Genomic DNA, 18,175 nt, shown 5'->3' on the forward strand with positions numbered 1-18,175 from the left:
TCTTTGCTCAACAATGCTTAAAAGCTTAGAGAGCCTTTAATAACAAGGCATTGACCACCACCTGTCGTGAGTTCTATTGAAACGTTAAAGTGCAATTACTACAATCAGTCAAATGTGTGTTTGGAATGGAGAAGTAAATAGTTCTGGGAGATCACAAAGGCAGCGTATGATTGCATTGCAAGATAAAAGGAAAGTAACAGTAGATATAATCGCAGAGATTTTAATATCCACCTTTTAATATTTATCGTATACTATCTTACGCTGTGTTTAATAAACTGTTATCACAACTATTTCAGTTCAGGAACATATTGTATACAGAGTTCAACTGATATCAAAACTACTAGTATGTTTTATATAGGTAATAACATTGAGTTCGTTGCTGTTTCAAAGATTCCAATTGCTTGGACGTTTATCCCATTATTCGACACTGGCAAATCGTATAGTGCCAGCAGAAGTGATCATCACTTGCCTATTCCGACTATGATGGCAATCCCATTATGAGAAATCCACGAGCAGACAGAGCCCGGGTAAATGTTTAATACAATACCACTTTTAGTGTGCTCGGGTTATCGGCGAGTGTCGATCAAATGTGCTGAACTGTAACGTCCGCAACAACAAACAACGCATTCCCTCTGTAAATAAGCAATGCGAGGTTTATAACACAAACTGCTCTAAATTATTAATGAATATTTTGTATTTAATATAAAAGAACTTAAAGTTTGACCGGGGACATTAACACCTAAAGTCATGAGTACGGGGCGAAAACTGTAAGAGTCAGAAAACATAAAGAAACTTTGATGATAGAGCGAGGATACCGTTCTAAATTGTAGTCATACGGCATCCAACACTCTAAAGTGAATTTTAAATAATTGTGACTAAGTATAAATAATTATGCTGGGGGGAATTGATTTCATTAATTTACCACACACCCCCACACAGATTGACATTGAGCGGGGCTGCAAATGTAACCTATCTGCTCCATTACTTTGGTATTCGTGCGTTTGTAGAGTATTTGACATATGTTTTATAATTATTGTATCCGCACAAGTCGCACACAAAGTAGTAAAATATTAATATTTTGTACAAACAGTGCAGAGATGATGGCGCGCACAGGACACCTGTTGACAGTTTACAGTGTGTAATAGTTTAATAATTGGAGAGTCAGTATTTCCGGGATAACTTCTGTTTCGTAACTCCTAAGTATCGGTCCTGCTCCAGCCGGGATCGTGACAGAACGCACACTCGGTTCTATCAAGTGTTTGTGAACGGTACAATACTAAAACGCCACTTAGAAAGCCATTGAGTTCGTGTTTTGGGAATTTCCTGGAAGATAACAACAACTTTCACATATTATTTAAATCCGTGTAACGCCGTAGGCTTCACACCGTATCCTCCAACGTGAGTTTAAAAAGTTCTTAAAGTGTTCTTAAAGTACAGTTATTCTCTGTTGGGATCTAATAAACAATATACACCATTTAAGAAAACAGCAAAGTTATTCTGAGTTAGTTCTATGAGAGATAAATATTAAAAAATAATTTCCAACAATAAATAATTTATCAACTTGAATTGGTTGACTCTAAAGTTTCGTTTATCTACAAATAAAATGCATATATAACTCAATCATGCAGTGGTCGTGTTATTATCAAGTAAAATCAATTTATCGACTTTTCAAATTATGGAAGTGTTCTGACAATATTTTGCCACAGTTTAAAAAGTCCCAGATCTGCAGCTTTGCAGAATAAAAAGTTTCTCCTACCGCCGCTAACTAAGTTTGCTGTGTCGTCCGAGATGGGAGCGCTTATACGATAGTTACTCTCTGTTTTACTTACGTTCCCAGCATTTCCTTGAGGATGTACTTGTCCTCCACCGAGGGTGTCTTGTCGGCATCCTTTCCTTCCTTCCTCGACTTTTTAGCAGAGTCCTTTTTCCCACCGAATAAGGGCATTTTTGTGGTCAGGCGGGATACGGATACACATTCACTTCATATAACCTCACTCTTACACTTTCCCACTTTTATACTTTTTGACGGACGTGTACAGAAGTGTGAAGTCCAATGCTGGGCGGCTCAGATCGTCCGGTGCCTCCGGAAGTCTCGAGTGAGCGACGAAATATTTTCACTGTACAGACGGGATGCCTCTAGTTGAGAACATACCAGCAGAGCGCGTACGTTAGACCTACTGAGTCTTGTGTCGAACTAGTGCTCCGGCTGGCAATCGAAATGCGCCGTACAGGGTGCGCGGCACTCGGCAGTCCCGCTCCCCTCCCCCCGCAGTGGTGACGTCAATACAGCTTACAGCTGGTCAGTGCTTCGACTCTCGTCTCGGTCTCCGAGTCGGCCTTCGCCCGCAGCAGCAGCCTGGCACGCTTACCACCTCACCGGCCGCGGACCCGGTCGCAGCGCCGCCGGACGCCACTGTCGCCTTCGCCTATCCTCACTTATCATAGAATTAGTTTGGAATGTCGTCCTTCGCTCTACTTTCCACTCGGTTACTGACGAGTCGGTCGCTTCCTTTCGCCTATAACTGAGTTGACGCAAATGGCACGAACGAGAAGTTTGTCCGTGATGAACACAGGTGGAAATAAAGTTAAGAAGAGTTTTTAACGACACAGAAGATAAAGCGCGAACACGAACTGTACAACTGGATGTTTCGCCATATCTTCAAGTAGAGTTCCAGAGTACTGTAAACAATTGATCAAGTTTGAGTCGCTAGCGGTCATTCTTTCAAATCAAGAAACAACTAATGTCCTATCTTATCTACCGGAGATAAACATTGCCCGAGATTGTGGACAGATTTATAAAGTAAACTAGTAGGAGTATTTCGTGATTTACGTAAAAAATATATATCAATAAAGAGAAATTATTTGTTTCGATATATCTATCTGTTAACTGATAAAAATCCTGTTTTTGACACATCCTCGTGACAAAATGTCAAATATGAGTTATCAGCAAGTTTAAAATGAAGCAAAAACAAAGGAAGAATAATTATACCATCATCACAATGGTAAACGAATACACACTCTCATGAATAAAATTCCAGGAAAATACCCGGTTAGCCGCCTTTGTCATAGCCTATGAAACATGAATTTCAATTTATAGTACAATTTTGTTGCTCTGAAACATCCCTCCGAACTACAATACACGTGTAATGTTTTGTGAACAGCTGACATACTACGCTACTTCCTTCGTCTGCTCCACGCTTCTGCACTATACAAATAGCTAACTACGTGTACAAGAAACCAGTGATCAACGTAGTCACCACCTGTCCCTCAGTCCCTCACACGCTTAATAACAGTATTCGAATTGAAAACCAGGAAACCAGCGTTAACAATCGATGTTCTACGCCACCACTTTAAATACAGGAAATTAGCATTAACTGGTATGTACTACAAAATCCATTTACACTACACACCCTTAAATACATCATTCTGATTTAAATACCAGCATTATCAGTCGATGTACTTCGCCACCACTTTACACCCTCACACGCTTAAATACAACAATCAGATGTAATTACAGGAATCCAGCATTATCAGTCGATGTACTTTGCCACCACTTTACACTCTCACACGCTTAAATACAACATTCAGATGTAATTACAGGAAACCAGCATTATCAGTCGATGTACTTCGCCACCACTTTACACCCTCACACGCTTAAATACAACATTCAGATTTAATTACAGGAAACCAGCATTATCAGTCGATGTACTTTGCCACCACTTTACACCCATACACGCTTAAATACAACAATCAGATGTAATTATAGGAAACCAGCATTATCAGTCGATGTACTTCGCCACCACTTTACACCCTCACACGCTTAAATACAACAATCAGATGTAATTACAGGAAACCAGCATTATCAGTCGATGTACTTCGCCACCACTTTACACCCATACACGCTTAAATACAACAATCAGATGTAATTACAGGAAACCAGCATTATCAGTCGATGTACTTCGCCACCACTTTACACCCTCACACGCTTAAATACAACATTCAGATTAAATACTGGAAACCAGCATTATCAGTCGATGTACTTCGCCATTACTTTACACTCTCACACGCTTAAATACAACAATCAGATTAAAATACTGGAAACCAGCATTATCAGTCGATGTACTTCGCAACCACTTTACACCCTCACACGCTTAAATACAACAATCAGTTTTAATTACATGAAACCAGCATTATCAGTCGATGTACTTTCGCCACCACTTTACACTCTCACACGCTTAAATACAACAATCAGATGTAATTACAGGAAACCAGCAATATCAGTCGATGTACTTTCGCCACCACTTTACACTCTCACACGCTTAAATACAACGTTCAGATTTAATTAGAGGAAACCAGCATTTTCAGTCGATGTACTTTCGCCATTACTTTACACCCATACACGCTTAAATACAACAATCAGATTTAATTACAGGAAACCAGCATTATCAGTCGATGTACTTCGCCATTACTTTACACTCTCACACGCTTAAATACAACATTCAGATTAAAATACTGGAAACCAGCATTATCAGTCGATGTACTTCGCCAACCACTTTACACTCTCACACGCTTAAATACAACAATCAGATGTAATTACAGGAAACCAGCATTATCAATCACCATAGTACGCTCCCACCATTCCCCCATACTACAATGGCCATGCGTGCACAAATAATTATCCTAATACCAATCAGCATTACGTTACCACTTGATCCCTAAAGTACCTAAAAATTCGATTTAAAACCTTTCCATTACTTATATTTACTTTATATTTATTGCTAAAAAATTGTTAAAAATAGATTTTATGATTGTTTGAAAAAGATTAAAAAATATTTATAGTCTCTTGTCTGACTCTGCCAATGGCGTAGTGTTGCGTGAACAACGGTTTTCGCAAGATAACCGAATCAAGCAACGTCGAGCGTGGCTGCTGCTTGGATGGGTGACCGCTGAGAGATCCAGTCCTTACAAACAGCCCGACTGCCCGGCCATTGGTGGTGTGTCGGAAGTCACTTTTAAGCCGTTGGTACCCAGGTTGTGTTAGAGAGGGTTTCTTAGCCAACACTTCGCCTGGTAAAATAAGACATCCTTGACTTTTACTTTACTGATGATGTGCTAAAAGTATGCCTCGAGATTGTAGAGGCACCACACGTAACAGAGTATAAATACGATGGTCTGACCTATCGAGTTCTATATATCAATCCCATTTGTGCAGATTGTATTAAATAATACAACTTTGAGTTTGAACCCCTGTTTACCAGTTGTAAGTCAGTTAACTTTATAACAATAACACGTTTGACAGTTCCACCGACAACGACGTAAAACTGGTTCTTAGTAGTCAATCGCAAAGGAGAATAATTTACGAAATTATTTTAGATCGTTATTTGTCATTGTCAAAAAGTTTAGTAGTTGTGGGCAATAACACATTTTGACCACTTTCTTGTGAAAGGGTTAATTTTTAACAGTACAGTGTTGGGATGTTATCTTATTGAATAAGGGAACAATGTCTGCACTTACCACTCTTCGTAAACGAGCAGGAGAAGGTAGTTTTGCTCCATTCCAGATAATTAATTCTGTAAAGTCTGTCGCTTGAAATGTAAAAAATGAATTTTAATTTTTCCCTTGCATACACTCTTTCTAGGAACATCCTACCATAGATCATCATCATCGGAACGTTCCGGCACAGAACGTACTCGGGGTTATTGGAGGGGCAAATCTTAATACTCCGAGCAGTGCATGTGTTGAGTTCAATTACAGGTAATACCGCTTTCTTCGCGTTCTCAGTTAAGAATTACACGTTTCTTGACACAAAAGTGCAGACCTTTTTGTAAGGTACTTGTTGCTATTTGAAACCAAAGAGGCATTTACAGGGTAAGGATCAATTTAACTACGCCTTGTAATGCGTTCTAGGTGTTATCCATGCTCACATAACGTGGAAGAACCCTATTTCCAAATGTAGCTTGTGAGATAGGGATTATTAAATCACGATTTGATAAGTCCACTTGGAAGTTCTCCACTTTTAATGTTGCTTTGTATAAAAATATATGTATATCTAGTTGTTGCTCAAGAGTGGGCTGTTCGATTCTGGAATTTCGCAATTGTTTGTTTAAAATGTATCACTGGAAGATTTTTATAACCAGTGAAATCCCACCCGAATGATCCCGTGAAGGATTTTTGTTAGTTGTTTTGCTATCCAAATACCGAAAGAGTTGGTGGAAATGTAATTGAATGAAATAAAGTCAAGAAAATAGCCCATTGCATGGTTGTATAAGATACACGTTGTGCTCCTAGTAGTACCCTCTTTCTATTGACTACTGGTATAGTATAAGGACCTCGTACTTTACGGTACTAGTAGTACAAACTCCGACAATACCCACAATTACTTTACTCTATCTTCGTCTTGGAATAAATACATTTATTTTTTTACCATCTCTCCATCCAGTACGGGTCAATTTATCGTCATAGCTAAACAAATTTAAATTTTCTAGTGCATAACCATTCTCAGTAAGATGTCATAATATAGGAACTACAATGTATTTAGTAGGTCTCGAGTTTGAGACATGTATAGCATAAATACACAGAATCATGTTCTTGTACTATAGAATAGTCTTCCTGTTCGATGATACTGTTTCGATTCAATCCTTAAATCTATAGTTAGAGTGTTGTATTTTCTTTTATCACAATACAACACATATAAATCGTCTGCATATAGTTGGCTTTTTGCTGAACCCAGTGTAATTTTCTTGAGCTAGTATCATTCTTCCTAATTTTTTTGTTCAATAAATGACTTTAGAAGCCTCTGCTTCAATTATTAAACCGGTTTCTTGAAGCATAATCAATGCTATAGCAGCGAGGACGCGGTCATCCCGTAGCGAACACAATGTATAGATAGATCGCAACTTTACATGAATATGCTACAGAGATTCCTTCTTCTTAGAGTACCATAATTGTAGTAGTCACAGTTGTCAAATTGTATACTAACTTTTGACTTGTGTTGTATCTGCTAGCATCTACGATTTCACACAGCGTCAAACATTGTGAATACAATGGCTATTTCCTGTCAACAGATGTTTATTTATTTATTGATTCTAACGTACATATCCATTCCAGAAAAATACAGCACAGATTGATAATGATTAAACTGTAAACTAATTTCAAGAGGTAGTCAAGTCCGTAGTGATGGACTCTTTTACTCAGTGGAGGTGTAAATTAAAATGTAAGTAACGTAAACAAATCAATGGAAAATTACGATCAAATTCAACGGATAAAAATATGAAACACGATAAAAAATATTTTTCAAATGCGATTACACCTGCCAATGGCGCAGTGTAGCGGGTATGGCGGTTATCGCAAGATAACCAGATCAAGCAACGTCGAGCGTGGCTGCTGCTTGGATAGGTGACTGCTGAGCGATCCTGTCCTTGCAAGCGGCCCGCCTGCCCGGCCATTTGGTGGTGGTTCGGAAGTCACCTTTAAGCCGTTGGTCCCCAGGTTAAGTGTTAGAGAGGGTGTTTTAGCCCTAACTTCGCCTGGTAAAATAAGACATTCTTTACTTTACTTTTACTTTTACACCTTTAATATAGAACTATGGCTATGTTACTTAACTGCCAATAAAACATGTCCGCTTATTCAGGTCGTTGGAAGGGGCGGAGCTACAAGGTGGGTGACTATAGTGATCAATACGACTTCAAGCTCTGATAATTTCAAGCATCTTCTTTGTTGAAGTTATATTTTATTATTGTTATTTATTATGTGTATAGTTGCCTTTATCATCCTTAGTTAGTGGAGTTTTGTTCAATTGCTTTTTTTTTTTGCAAATTATGTTGCATGTTTGTTTTTTTTTTTTTTTTTTTTTTCAGCAATGGCTGATGTTTTCTATTGTGACTTTACTTATTGCTTGCTATGTTTGTTTACTCGTGCAGATATTAAAAGTTTTGTTTCCACATTGTATCCTAAGCCGTTATTACATGTGTACTCAGTGAAGTCGCGTCATGTGGTGGTCTCAGCTAGTTCTTCTTTTGTTTTAGCTGCCTTGAATATCGCTTTAGTCGTTAGGAACATTTCAGTTCTTTAATTCTAAATATATGAAGAATTAAACTGTGTTAACAATGTGTTGAAGCTAGAGACCACTAATACAAGAACTGTACTTGTATGTCTGGTTCATGTTTGATGTGGTAATCTTGATTATGATGAGGAAATCTTAGACTATAGTCATGAAAATGGGTTCGTAAGCTTAACAGCTAACATCTGCAGAACTCCACTCTTTAGTTTTGTCTTTCAAATCTTGCGATCACTCTTATCGTTCCTTTGGTGTACAGTATTGACAGTTTATTCCGTGCTTTCTCGGTAGATAAGATGAATTGCTCAGAATTTTTTTGCTTTTTCCACGCGTATTGGGTATCTGAACCTGGCAATCACACGAATTTAGACTCTTTTACAGGATATCAAATAATTTAGTATATTGCTTCTTTTGATTCCTCAATCTTTTTTATGAAGTTTGGTTTTTCATGTATCGATTATAAGATATTATAGATTTGCAATCCTTGACCTTTAGCCAATCATAATACAGATCTGCCAATATACGATACAGCTCTGTCAGTATACGATACAGATCTGGCAATACGCGATACAGCTCTGTCAGTATACGATACAGATCTGGCAATACGCGATACAGCTCTGTCAGTATACGATACAGATCTCTCAATACGTGATACAGCTCTGTCAGTATACGATACAGATCTGACAACATGCGATACAGCTCTGTCAGTATACGATACAGATCTGTCAATACGCGATAAAGTTCTGTCAGTATACGATACAGATCTGCCAATATACGATACAGCTCTGTCAGTATACGATACAGATCTGCCAATATACGATATAGCTCTGTCAGTATACGATACAGATCTGGCAATACGCGATACAGCTCTGTCAGTATACGATACAGATCTGCCAATACGTGATACAGATCTGCCAATACGCGATACAGCTCTGTCAGTATACGATACATCTCTGCCAATATACATACAGCTCTTCCAATATGCTATATACCTCTGCCAATATAGATACAGCTCTTCCAATATGCGACATACCTCTGCGAATATAGACACAGCTCTTCCAATATGCGATATACCTCTGCCAATATACGAATATGCATCACCAGCTCTACCAGCTCAGTTTAACAGCTTTGATCGAAACCCTAAAATTGTCTTTTATAATAATTGAAATTAATTTGGTACTAACTGGAACTAACAGCAAATACACTATTTATAGCGTCAGTTTTACTTTAGACTTCAAATGTAATCCTAAAGTCTGTCGGATAAAATTCCACTGGCTGCTCTACATGAAATAACTCAATCTCCAGATGAGTTCTAAAGAACTCTAAACGTCAAGACGAGAAGTTGCACCTTCTGAGAGTTCGCCTCGAACTCCGTAAAGGAGGGTTTAATTACTTTGAATCTACAATGAACAATGACCTCCCTTGCATCCCAACGTTATTGGCATTCACCGGCTCTAAAAGGAACTTAAGTTAATATTAGGTTAGATATTGTCACGGCGATCCCACGCTCAGGACAATGCTTCTTCAGTACAATATCGGAGTCGACGTAATTAAACTAATAAATTTTAATATTAGGCATCAATACCTTTTCATTTTTATTACAATCACGCTGAGGGGTATCTCACAACCATATAAGAATAGAATCACTGTTTAGATCCAATGTCGAATAAATAGAAATGATTTTGATTGCTTTATAATTTGGGTAAATTCAGTAAACGTGCCAGAATTAAATTTGTCTTTTTATAACTAATATCCAAAATAAATAAAAATTAAATAACTATTGAATTTAAATCTGTGAATTACGTTCTGGGTAGCGCGTATAATGAAGCTGAAAAGCTGCAATATAATCGTTATGATGTGTTTAACTTAATGTGTGCAAATTTTGAATGGTCAAAAATGTTGACATTATCAAATAATTTGTTCTTAAATTTCATTACAAAATAAAAAAAATCATAATACCAAATACAGTAATAGTAATAGCCCCCATAAAAATTCATTTGTGTTGCCGTTTTGTGGACTGGGTGGCAATTTTAAAAAGACATGTAATTCTATGTTTGGACCAACTTACATATACTTTTTTTTCAAATAAACTCGTTATAGGTGCATAACTTTTATAAAATAATAAATTAACTGTTTTCATTTTATTTTGGTTAAAAATTTTAAACTGTGGGTATTGTACTTTATAAAAGATATGTTTCTTACTCATGCCTGATTATTTTGCACTTAGATATAGAGAATGATTTATACATGTAATTTTGACTATCAATGAACAAATCACACTTCATTATCTTACTACACCCTTATCGCCCAGTTTTCTGTATTTTATATTGACTGTAAATGTGGGTATTTTGATTAGCACAACTACACATAACCTGTTTCATCTAATTTATACAATAGTAAGATTAGAGTTATTTGAATATTGTTTATTGAAATTTATTTGGATCCCGTGGTATATATTAAAACAAAACCTTTGCCAGGTTGACTCAACTTCCAACAAGCCGTGTTCAGTAAGAATGCTACATTCTAACCATTTGTGAGTATTTTCTACATAACATTCACGGGCATGAAGTATACAAGCGGAGTATATTAATGCTTTATGATCTATGCTAAGAAAAAAAGTTTGCTTTTGAGAACAGAGGAAATGTGGAGCTCCAAACGTAGAGCCAACTGTCTTACTATGACGGATGATTGATCGAGTAAGAAGAAAAATGTCTATTGCAATTTTTACTATCAATTTTATGGGTTCTAAACCCATACACGAACTTGTAACACAGCCAGTTCAATGACGGATTCTATTATGAAATATTAAGAATTTGTTACAAAACAATACATAACGGAGAGATTTAACAGATTTGTACTGTGATATTGGAAAGCTGCACCACTTGTAATCGATGAGTGATAAACAAAGCTATTAAACATAGGTCAACATTAGAGGCACTTCAAGACAGTTCCAAATTAATCTATAAAAATTATCGCAACTGCCAAAACCGATAAGAACTTGTGCGCGATGTGTACAAAACCCTTGAATCTTACCCTGTAAATCGCAGGTGACCTCAGTAGAGATACTCCGAGAATGTTTTAAATTAATCTATATCATTATCGTAACTGACAATCTATACTCAGCGATTTAGGATTTAATAAATCACTTTGAGTACCTAAGGTATTTTTGTGTTTTTAAATGTGCTAAATTTTATGGATCTTCTATTTCTGTTAGTCTTTTATCTACCATATATCTTTCTTATTATCAAAAACCGTCTATCCAACATTCAAGTAAACTTACCTCTTTGCCAGTAACCCGTTGACACAATTCCAAGCTATATTAACGTCATAATATACCCTACCTATTTACATTTTTAGATATAACACTCTTGTATTTTACACTAGTAAGACTACTCTATAACACAGGAGTGGATCAGATACAGGGCTGTTAACTGATCAACTAATCAAGTCGTGACTAATCACAGTTTGCTTTGCTAATCACAGTTGCACCTAATCATAGTTAGTTATTCAGTTTGAAAATCAGCCACACTTGTCGCTAGCCATTGATGCATACTCAGTCCATTGCACCATTGAGACCGACCACACGGAACCGAGAATGGTGTTGTGTTGCAACAAATGCTCGTGTTGCCATGCATCACTAAATATGCCTACATCCATGGTGCAATGATCCCAACATCATCTCGGTCACCCATGTAAGCATACTCAGTCCATTGCACCATAACAGTGTCAAAAGTATATGATTATCATATGCCAAGTCTAGATGTTTAAACATAAAAAATGTTTTTTGAACAGTTTGGGCTTGGTACTTCCTTAGTAAAAGCTGAGCAACTGATCATTTTTAGGATACAGTTTGTTACTGACGATGGAAGGTTTGGAATGATAATGGGATTTCGGACATTTGCCATCGTTATGTATTACAAAAAAATGTAACAGAATGTTTCAAATATTGTAATCCACCCTCTTCTTCCGGTGTAAAATAGACCCTAAGACGTTAAAAAACTCAAAAAGGTGGAAATTGAATGTACTTTAAAGTTGAAACAAGTAAGATGTTAGATTTTTTAATAGAGTCATTAGCTAAGGTTAAAAGTTACTGTTTATTTTATATAAAAAATTAATTTGGTTTCATGTACCAAATTGTATATAGATGGTTATTGCATATAATGTATAATGTACTGTGTGTTATTGAATGCATGTACATGCATTTTGTAATAGTGAATGTGCCTAAATAGCGCATTGATTTTTTCTTTGACAGAAGTTATTTATATGTTTATAATGTTGATTTGTTTTTAATGTACTATGTTTGCTGCTATGTTTTTAATTTGTTTTGTTTTCTTTTAATTCGAATTGTATAAAGAGGATACTAATTGTTATGTTGTTTTTACTGTTAATATTAGATAATTTTTATTCTGACATTATATGGATAAGTAATTACTAGTTATTTTTATATTGGTTATATTTTTTGTATTCTTATTTTTAGTTCATTTGTAGTTTCAGGCACCTCGGAGAGTGGCCAGCATGTAATTTAATGCAAACTGAACTCTAAAAGTAATATTAAGTTTATTTTATTTTGTTAATCCTAATCACGCTACTGGACATGTGATTAGGCTATTCCTAAGATTTTATTTTTGTACTGTTTTTGTAATTTTTTGAAGGAATAAATCATTATTCTCATTATTCTCATTCATTATTCTCATTATTCTCAAGTGATACCTGCCGAACTGCATGAAGTCTAGACTGGAGATAATGAACCAAAGCGATGTTACTGCACAGGAACCAAGAGCACAAACACGTCATACCGAAACTGCATAAAATCATGACTGGAGATAAGGAACCAAAGCGATGTTACTGCACAAGAACCAAGAGCACAAACACTTCATACACTGCATGAAGTCTAGACTGGAGATAAGGAACCAAAGTGATGTGTTACTTCTTTATTGTAGGAACCAAGAGCATTTCAAACACGTCATACCGAAACTGCATGAAGTCTAGACTGGAGATAAGGAACCAAAGCGATGTTATGCACAGGAACCAAGAGCACAAACACGTCATACCGAAACTGCATGAAGTCTAGACTGGAGATAAGGAACCAAAGCGATGTTACTGCACAGGAACCAAGAGCACAAACACGTCATACCGAAACTGCATGAATCTAGACTGGAGATAAGGAACCAAAGCGATGTTACTGCACAGGAACCAAGAGCACAACACACTCATACCGAAACTGCATGAAGTCTAGACTGGAGATAAGGAACCAAAGCGATGTTACTGCACAGGAACCAAGAGCACAAACACGTCATACGAAACTGCATGAAGTCTTAGACTGGAGATAAGGAACCAAAGCGATGTTACTGCACAGGAACCAAGAGCACAAAACACGTCATACGGAAACTGCATGAAGTCTAGACTGGAGATAAGGAACCAAAGCGATGTTACTGCACAGGAACCAAGAGCACAAACACGTCATACGAAACTGCATGAAGTCTAGACTGGAGATAAGGAACCAAGCGATGTTACTGCACAGGAACCAAAGCACAAACACGTTTACGGAAACTGCATAAAATCCTGACTAGGTAGAATGATTTATTTAGTTTTTTATGTCTTATACACTTCTTTAAGTGTAATAAGTGTGTGTTCTTCTTTATTGAAGAGGGTAGATCTCAATTCTCGAAACCTATTGTTGTAATGTTTTGTAACATATAACGATGACATGTGTCCGAAATCGTATTATCCTAACTGATAATGCCTTTATTGCAACGAATTCAACTTTGATTTGTCTGCATAAAATAACTAATAATAAATTTAAAAGGCACTTAATTTGTTTAAAAACAAACGCCTAACACACTTAAATTGTCTACACGTTTTTGTAGAATTCAGAACTGGAGCACGGTACAAACTAACTTGCTCAAAATGGTAGAGGGTATATTTCAATTCTCGAAACGTATTGTTATAATGTTTTGTAACATATAACGATGACGTGTTGTCCGAAATCGTATTATCCTGACTGATAATGCCTTTATTGCAACCAATTCAACCTTGATTTGTCTGCATAAAATAACTAATAATAAATTTAAAAGGCACTTAATTTGTTTAAAAACAAACGCCTAACACACTTAAATTGTCTACACGTTTTTGTAGAATTCAGAACTGGAGCATGGTATAAACTATCTTGCTCAAAATTGTAGAGGGTAGATCTCAATTCTCGAAACGTATTGTTATAATGTTTTGTAAACATATAACGATGACATGTGTCCGAAATCGTATTATCCTAACTGATAATGCCTTTATTGCAACGAATTCAACTTTGATTTGTCTGCATAAAAATAACTAATAATAAATTTAAAAGGCACTTAATTTGTTTAAAAACAAACGCCTAACACACTTAAATTGTCTACACGTTTTTGTAGAATTCAGAACTGGAGCATGGTATAAACTAACTTGCTCAAAATGGTAGAGGGTATATTTCAATTCTCGAAACGTATTGTTATAATGTTTTGTAAAATATAACGATGACATGTGTCCGAAATCGTATTATCCTAACTGATAATGCCCTTTTTGCAACCAATTCAACTTTGATTTGTCTGCATAAAATAACTAATAATAAATTTAAAAGGCACTTAATTCGTTTAAAAACAAACGCCTAACACACTTAAATTGTCTACACGTTTTTGTAGAATTCAGAACTGGAGCACGGTATAAACTAACTTGCTCAAAATTGTTATTCGACAAGCAACGTTATCCCGATATAATGTAATATATAGCTCTCAAAATAAGGACTCTTGTTGCACTAAATTCTGCTCGCCAACATATAATTATTCTGATATAATTACAGTGTTTAGAATGTCATGCGATCAGCTACCCCGGGAAGAAGGGGGTGGATTACCCTGGTCACTTCACTATTGATCTTCCTGTCTCAGGATCAGTTCATCTTAAATGTGAAGAATGTATGCAAGCTATTAGTTACACATACACTTGTACGAATATGGGACTATTAGTTATATCGGATAAAATATCATGCTACAGTGTTAATGTTTGTTTGCTCAGAGGGTATTGTCTTTTTTCTATTCACATGAGTTTTTAAAGTTTAGATACAAGTTAAATCACAAAAGTGGTAAATTTACTACCGTGGTACAGATCTATAGCTGTTTATTACTATGCAATAGAACAGTACAATTAATTTTGTTTTTATATTTAACTTAGTAACGCATTATTACCAAAGGTAAACACGTATTAGTTAAAAACAGCTGATGAAAAACTAAAAATTAAAAGTTTTCATAGTTGCATCGCTAATTTTTCTGACAAAGTTCGCTTTTTACTGGTAGTGGTTTTTTCCCTACCAGTGTGGAGAAAAAAAAGTAATCGGTCCGTTGTTAATATTTTTATTGGTTGTAGAACAAATTTAGAACTCAGATCATCAAAATTGTCGCGTAGAAAAGCGTAATGATGTGTTGGTGAGTACACGTCATCCCTTTAATAAACTTCAAACTTCATTACAAATCTATACCACAATATATGTATTATTATATATATATATATATATATATATATACAGTCGACTCTCGATAATTCGAAATTGGCGGGACATGCAAAAAAATTCGAATTATTGAGAGTTTTGAATTACCGAGAGTTTCGATTTATTGAGAGGAAAAGAAAACTATTCGAATTACCAAGAGTTTTTTTTATTAAACACACAATGTCATACGGCAAACTAACAAAACTTAAAGAACATTAATTTCTAACGATTAATTGAAAAAATCTGTTATCTTTGATTGCTTTTTCTTGTTGATTCGTGCCTCATCGACGACCTTGTTTTAACACAAATAGTGCGTCGAACACTTCCGGCCCAACTTCTGTCTGCAAAGAAAAGAAAGAAAACAACTGTCACAGCGTATTTCGTAACTATAACAAAATATATTTATTATATATATACGTATATATATAACAAAATATATTTATTATATATATATATATATATATATATATATATATATATATATAGCTAATATTACAAATGTGTAAAATGCACACACACATTCACTTTTAACTACCAAAATCACAACAAAGCATAATCTATAACATTGTATAACAAATATCGATGTGTATAATTAAATTGAATAAATAAATATATAACTAAATACTACGACACATTATCCCTTTTTACTGCGCTATTATGAATCCCACTATTTTCTAATCCATGGAATATTTTGAAAATGCTGTTTCTTTTACACTTCTTCTCTGTTTGTTGGTGTTAAATTAATATAAATCACATAACACAATACAACCAATCAATAATTTTTAAGAAATAAAAATAATTTCTTTACGGCGTGTCGTAACTTCAGAAGTGCCAGACGAATCACAGTGCTTTACCTAGTGCCAGATAAGCCACAGTCTGCTAAATCCCGGGCGAGCCACAGACCGGGCAAATCACAGTAATTTGAATATTTCAAAACAAGCCAAAGCCATTTACCTAGTGCCAGACGAGCCACAGTCATCTGCATAGTACCAGGCGAGCCACAGTAATCTTCCAAGGGCCAGGCGAGTCACAGTCATCTGCCTAGTGCTAGACGAGCCACAGTAATCTGCCTAGTGCCAGGCAAGTCACAGTCAACTGCATAGTAAGCCAGTATCTGCCTGGTGCCAAAACAAGCCACAGTACTTTGACTAGTGCCAGACGAGCCACAATCATCTGCCTAGTACCAGATAAGCCACAGTACTCTGCCAAGTGCCAGGCGAGCCACAATCATCTGCCTAGTGCCAGACGAGTCACAGTCATCTGCCTAGTGCCAGACGAGCCACAGTAATCTGCCTAGTGCCGGGCAAGTCACAGCAATTTAAATATTTCAAAACAAGCCACAGTACTTTGACTCAGTATCAGACGAGCCACAGTCATCTCCCTAGTATCAGACGAGCCACAGTAATCTGCTTAGTGCCAGTCGAGGCACAGTAATCTGTCAAGTGCCAGTCGAGTCACAGTCATCTGCCTAGTGCCGGGCAAGTCACAGCAATTTAAATATTTCAAAACAAGCCACAGTACTTTGACTAGTGTCAGACGAGCCACAGTCATCTCCCTAGTACCAGACAAGCCACAGTACTCTGCCAAGTGCCAGACGAGCCATGATCTATTTCCACCAAATCGACTTCCAAAATGCTCCATTGATCAAAACCGCATTAAGCTCCAATTGTTAAAAGGTTGATCTGATTAGACATGAAGTTCTGCCCACCTTCTGAACACGAGGGAAAAATCAGATTTCTTTATTTTTATTACAGTATGACTTTGTGCGTGTGCTCACGTTATGCAACAGTATGAATTAATACACAAAGACATTGTATAGGTGAGATATTCCATATAAGTGTTTGGATATATTTACTAGGATTAAAGTATAACATCACTCGTTTATATGATGTTTTACCTAGTAGAAATGGACACGTGATGGTTATAAGATCTCCCATGAAGTGAAATAAACCCAGATTACCTCCACTATCAACAAATAGTTACACACGACGAGAAAATTGTCCTCGCGTTTATAAAGGTGTGACATTCTTGGAATTCAATTATCTGTGCTTCAACACAGTGTAATTCAATGCTGGAATGGGTACTAGCTGTCGGGTGCTTCGTTTCTGCTCTTAAACTCAATCTTGAAATCCTAGATTACTCTCTACAATCTATGTCAACTAGGAATTGTGTCTAAAGTAGTTCAGAACAAGTATATCTCAGTTTTAAAATCACTTTTAATTGTAGGCGACTGTGGAAAATCTTGCGACCTCAAAATGTTTTCGTATAGTAAAATATTTTGAGCGAAGAAAACTATGGGGCATTCAATTAAAGTCAGGATCATTATCGTACCTCAATAAATAACCTCAAAATCCGCAGATAATTTATTAAATTATCGCAGAAAATCTATTAATATGACGGTTTGGCTATTAACAGAACGTGTTTGTGTAAGAAAAGTTAAAAATTGCCTATAATGACTGTAAACAAATTCCTGTTAACCTGTTATAATAAACATTTTAATGCGTAGCCTGTTATCATAGATTTTATAAGGGTTTTTGTGTTTATAGAAGTAACAATGGCATACAATATTACAGCGCGGTTTAAATTAGAACAATAGGATTTTCTTCGTG

At 36.2% G+C, this 18,175-nt stretch overlaps 1 protein-coding gene across 1 annotated transcript in view; it reads right to left on the minus strand.

Annotated features, from left to right (window-relative positions):
• LOC124368875 (calcium/calmodulin-dependent protein kinase type 1-like) overlaps nucleotides 1–2,225 on the minus strand; it is a 385,883-nt gene extending 383,658 nt beyond the window's left edge. Inside the window, 1 exon segment of the mRNA XM_046826348.1 lies at nucleotides 1,830–2,225. Within this exon segment, the coding sequence (XP_046682304.1) occupies nucleotides 1,830–1,945 (116 nt within the window). The 5' untranslated portion in view covers nucleotides 1,946–2,225.
• Nucleotides 2,226–18,175: the final 15,950 nt, after the last annotated feature.

The sequence above is a fragment of the Homalodisca vitripennis genome, chromosome X, assembly GCF_021130785.1.
Source record: "Homalodisca vitripennis isolate AUS2020 chromosome X, UT_GWSS_2.1, whole genome shotgun sequence".
NCBI classification, from domain to species: Eukaryota; Metazoa; Arthropoda; class Insecta; order Hemiptera; family Cicadellidae; genus Homalodisca; species Homalodisca vitripennis.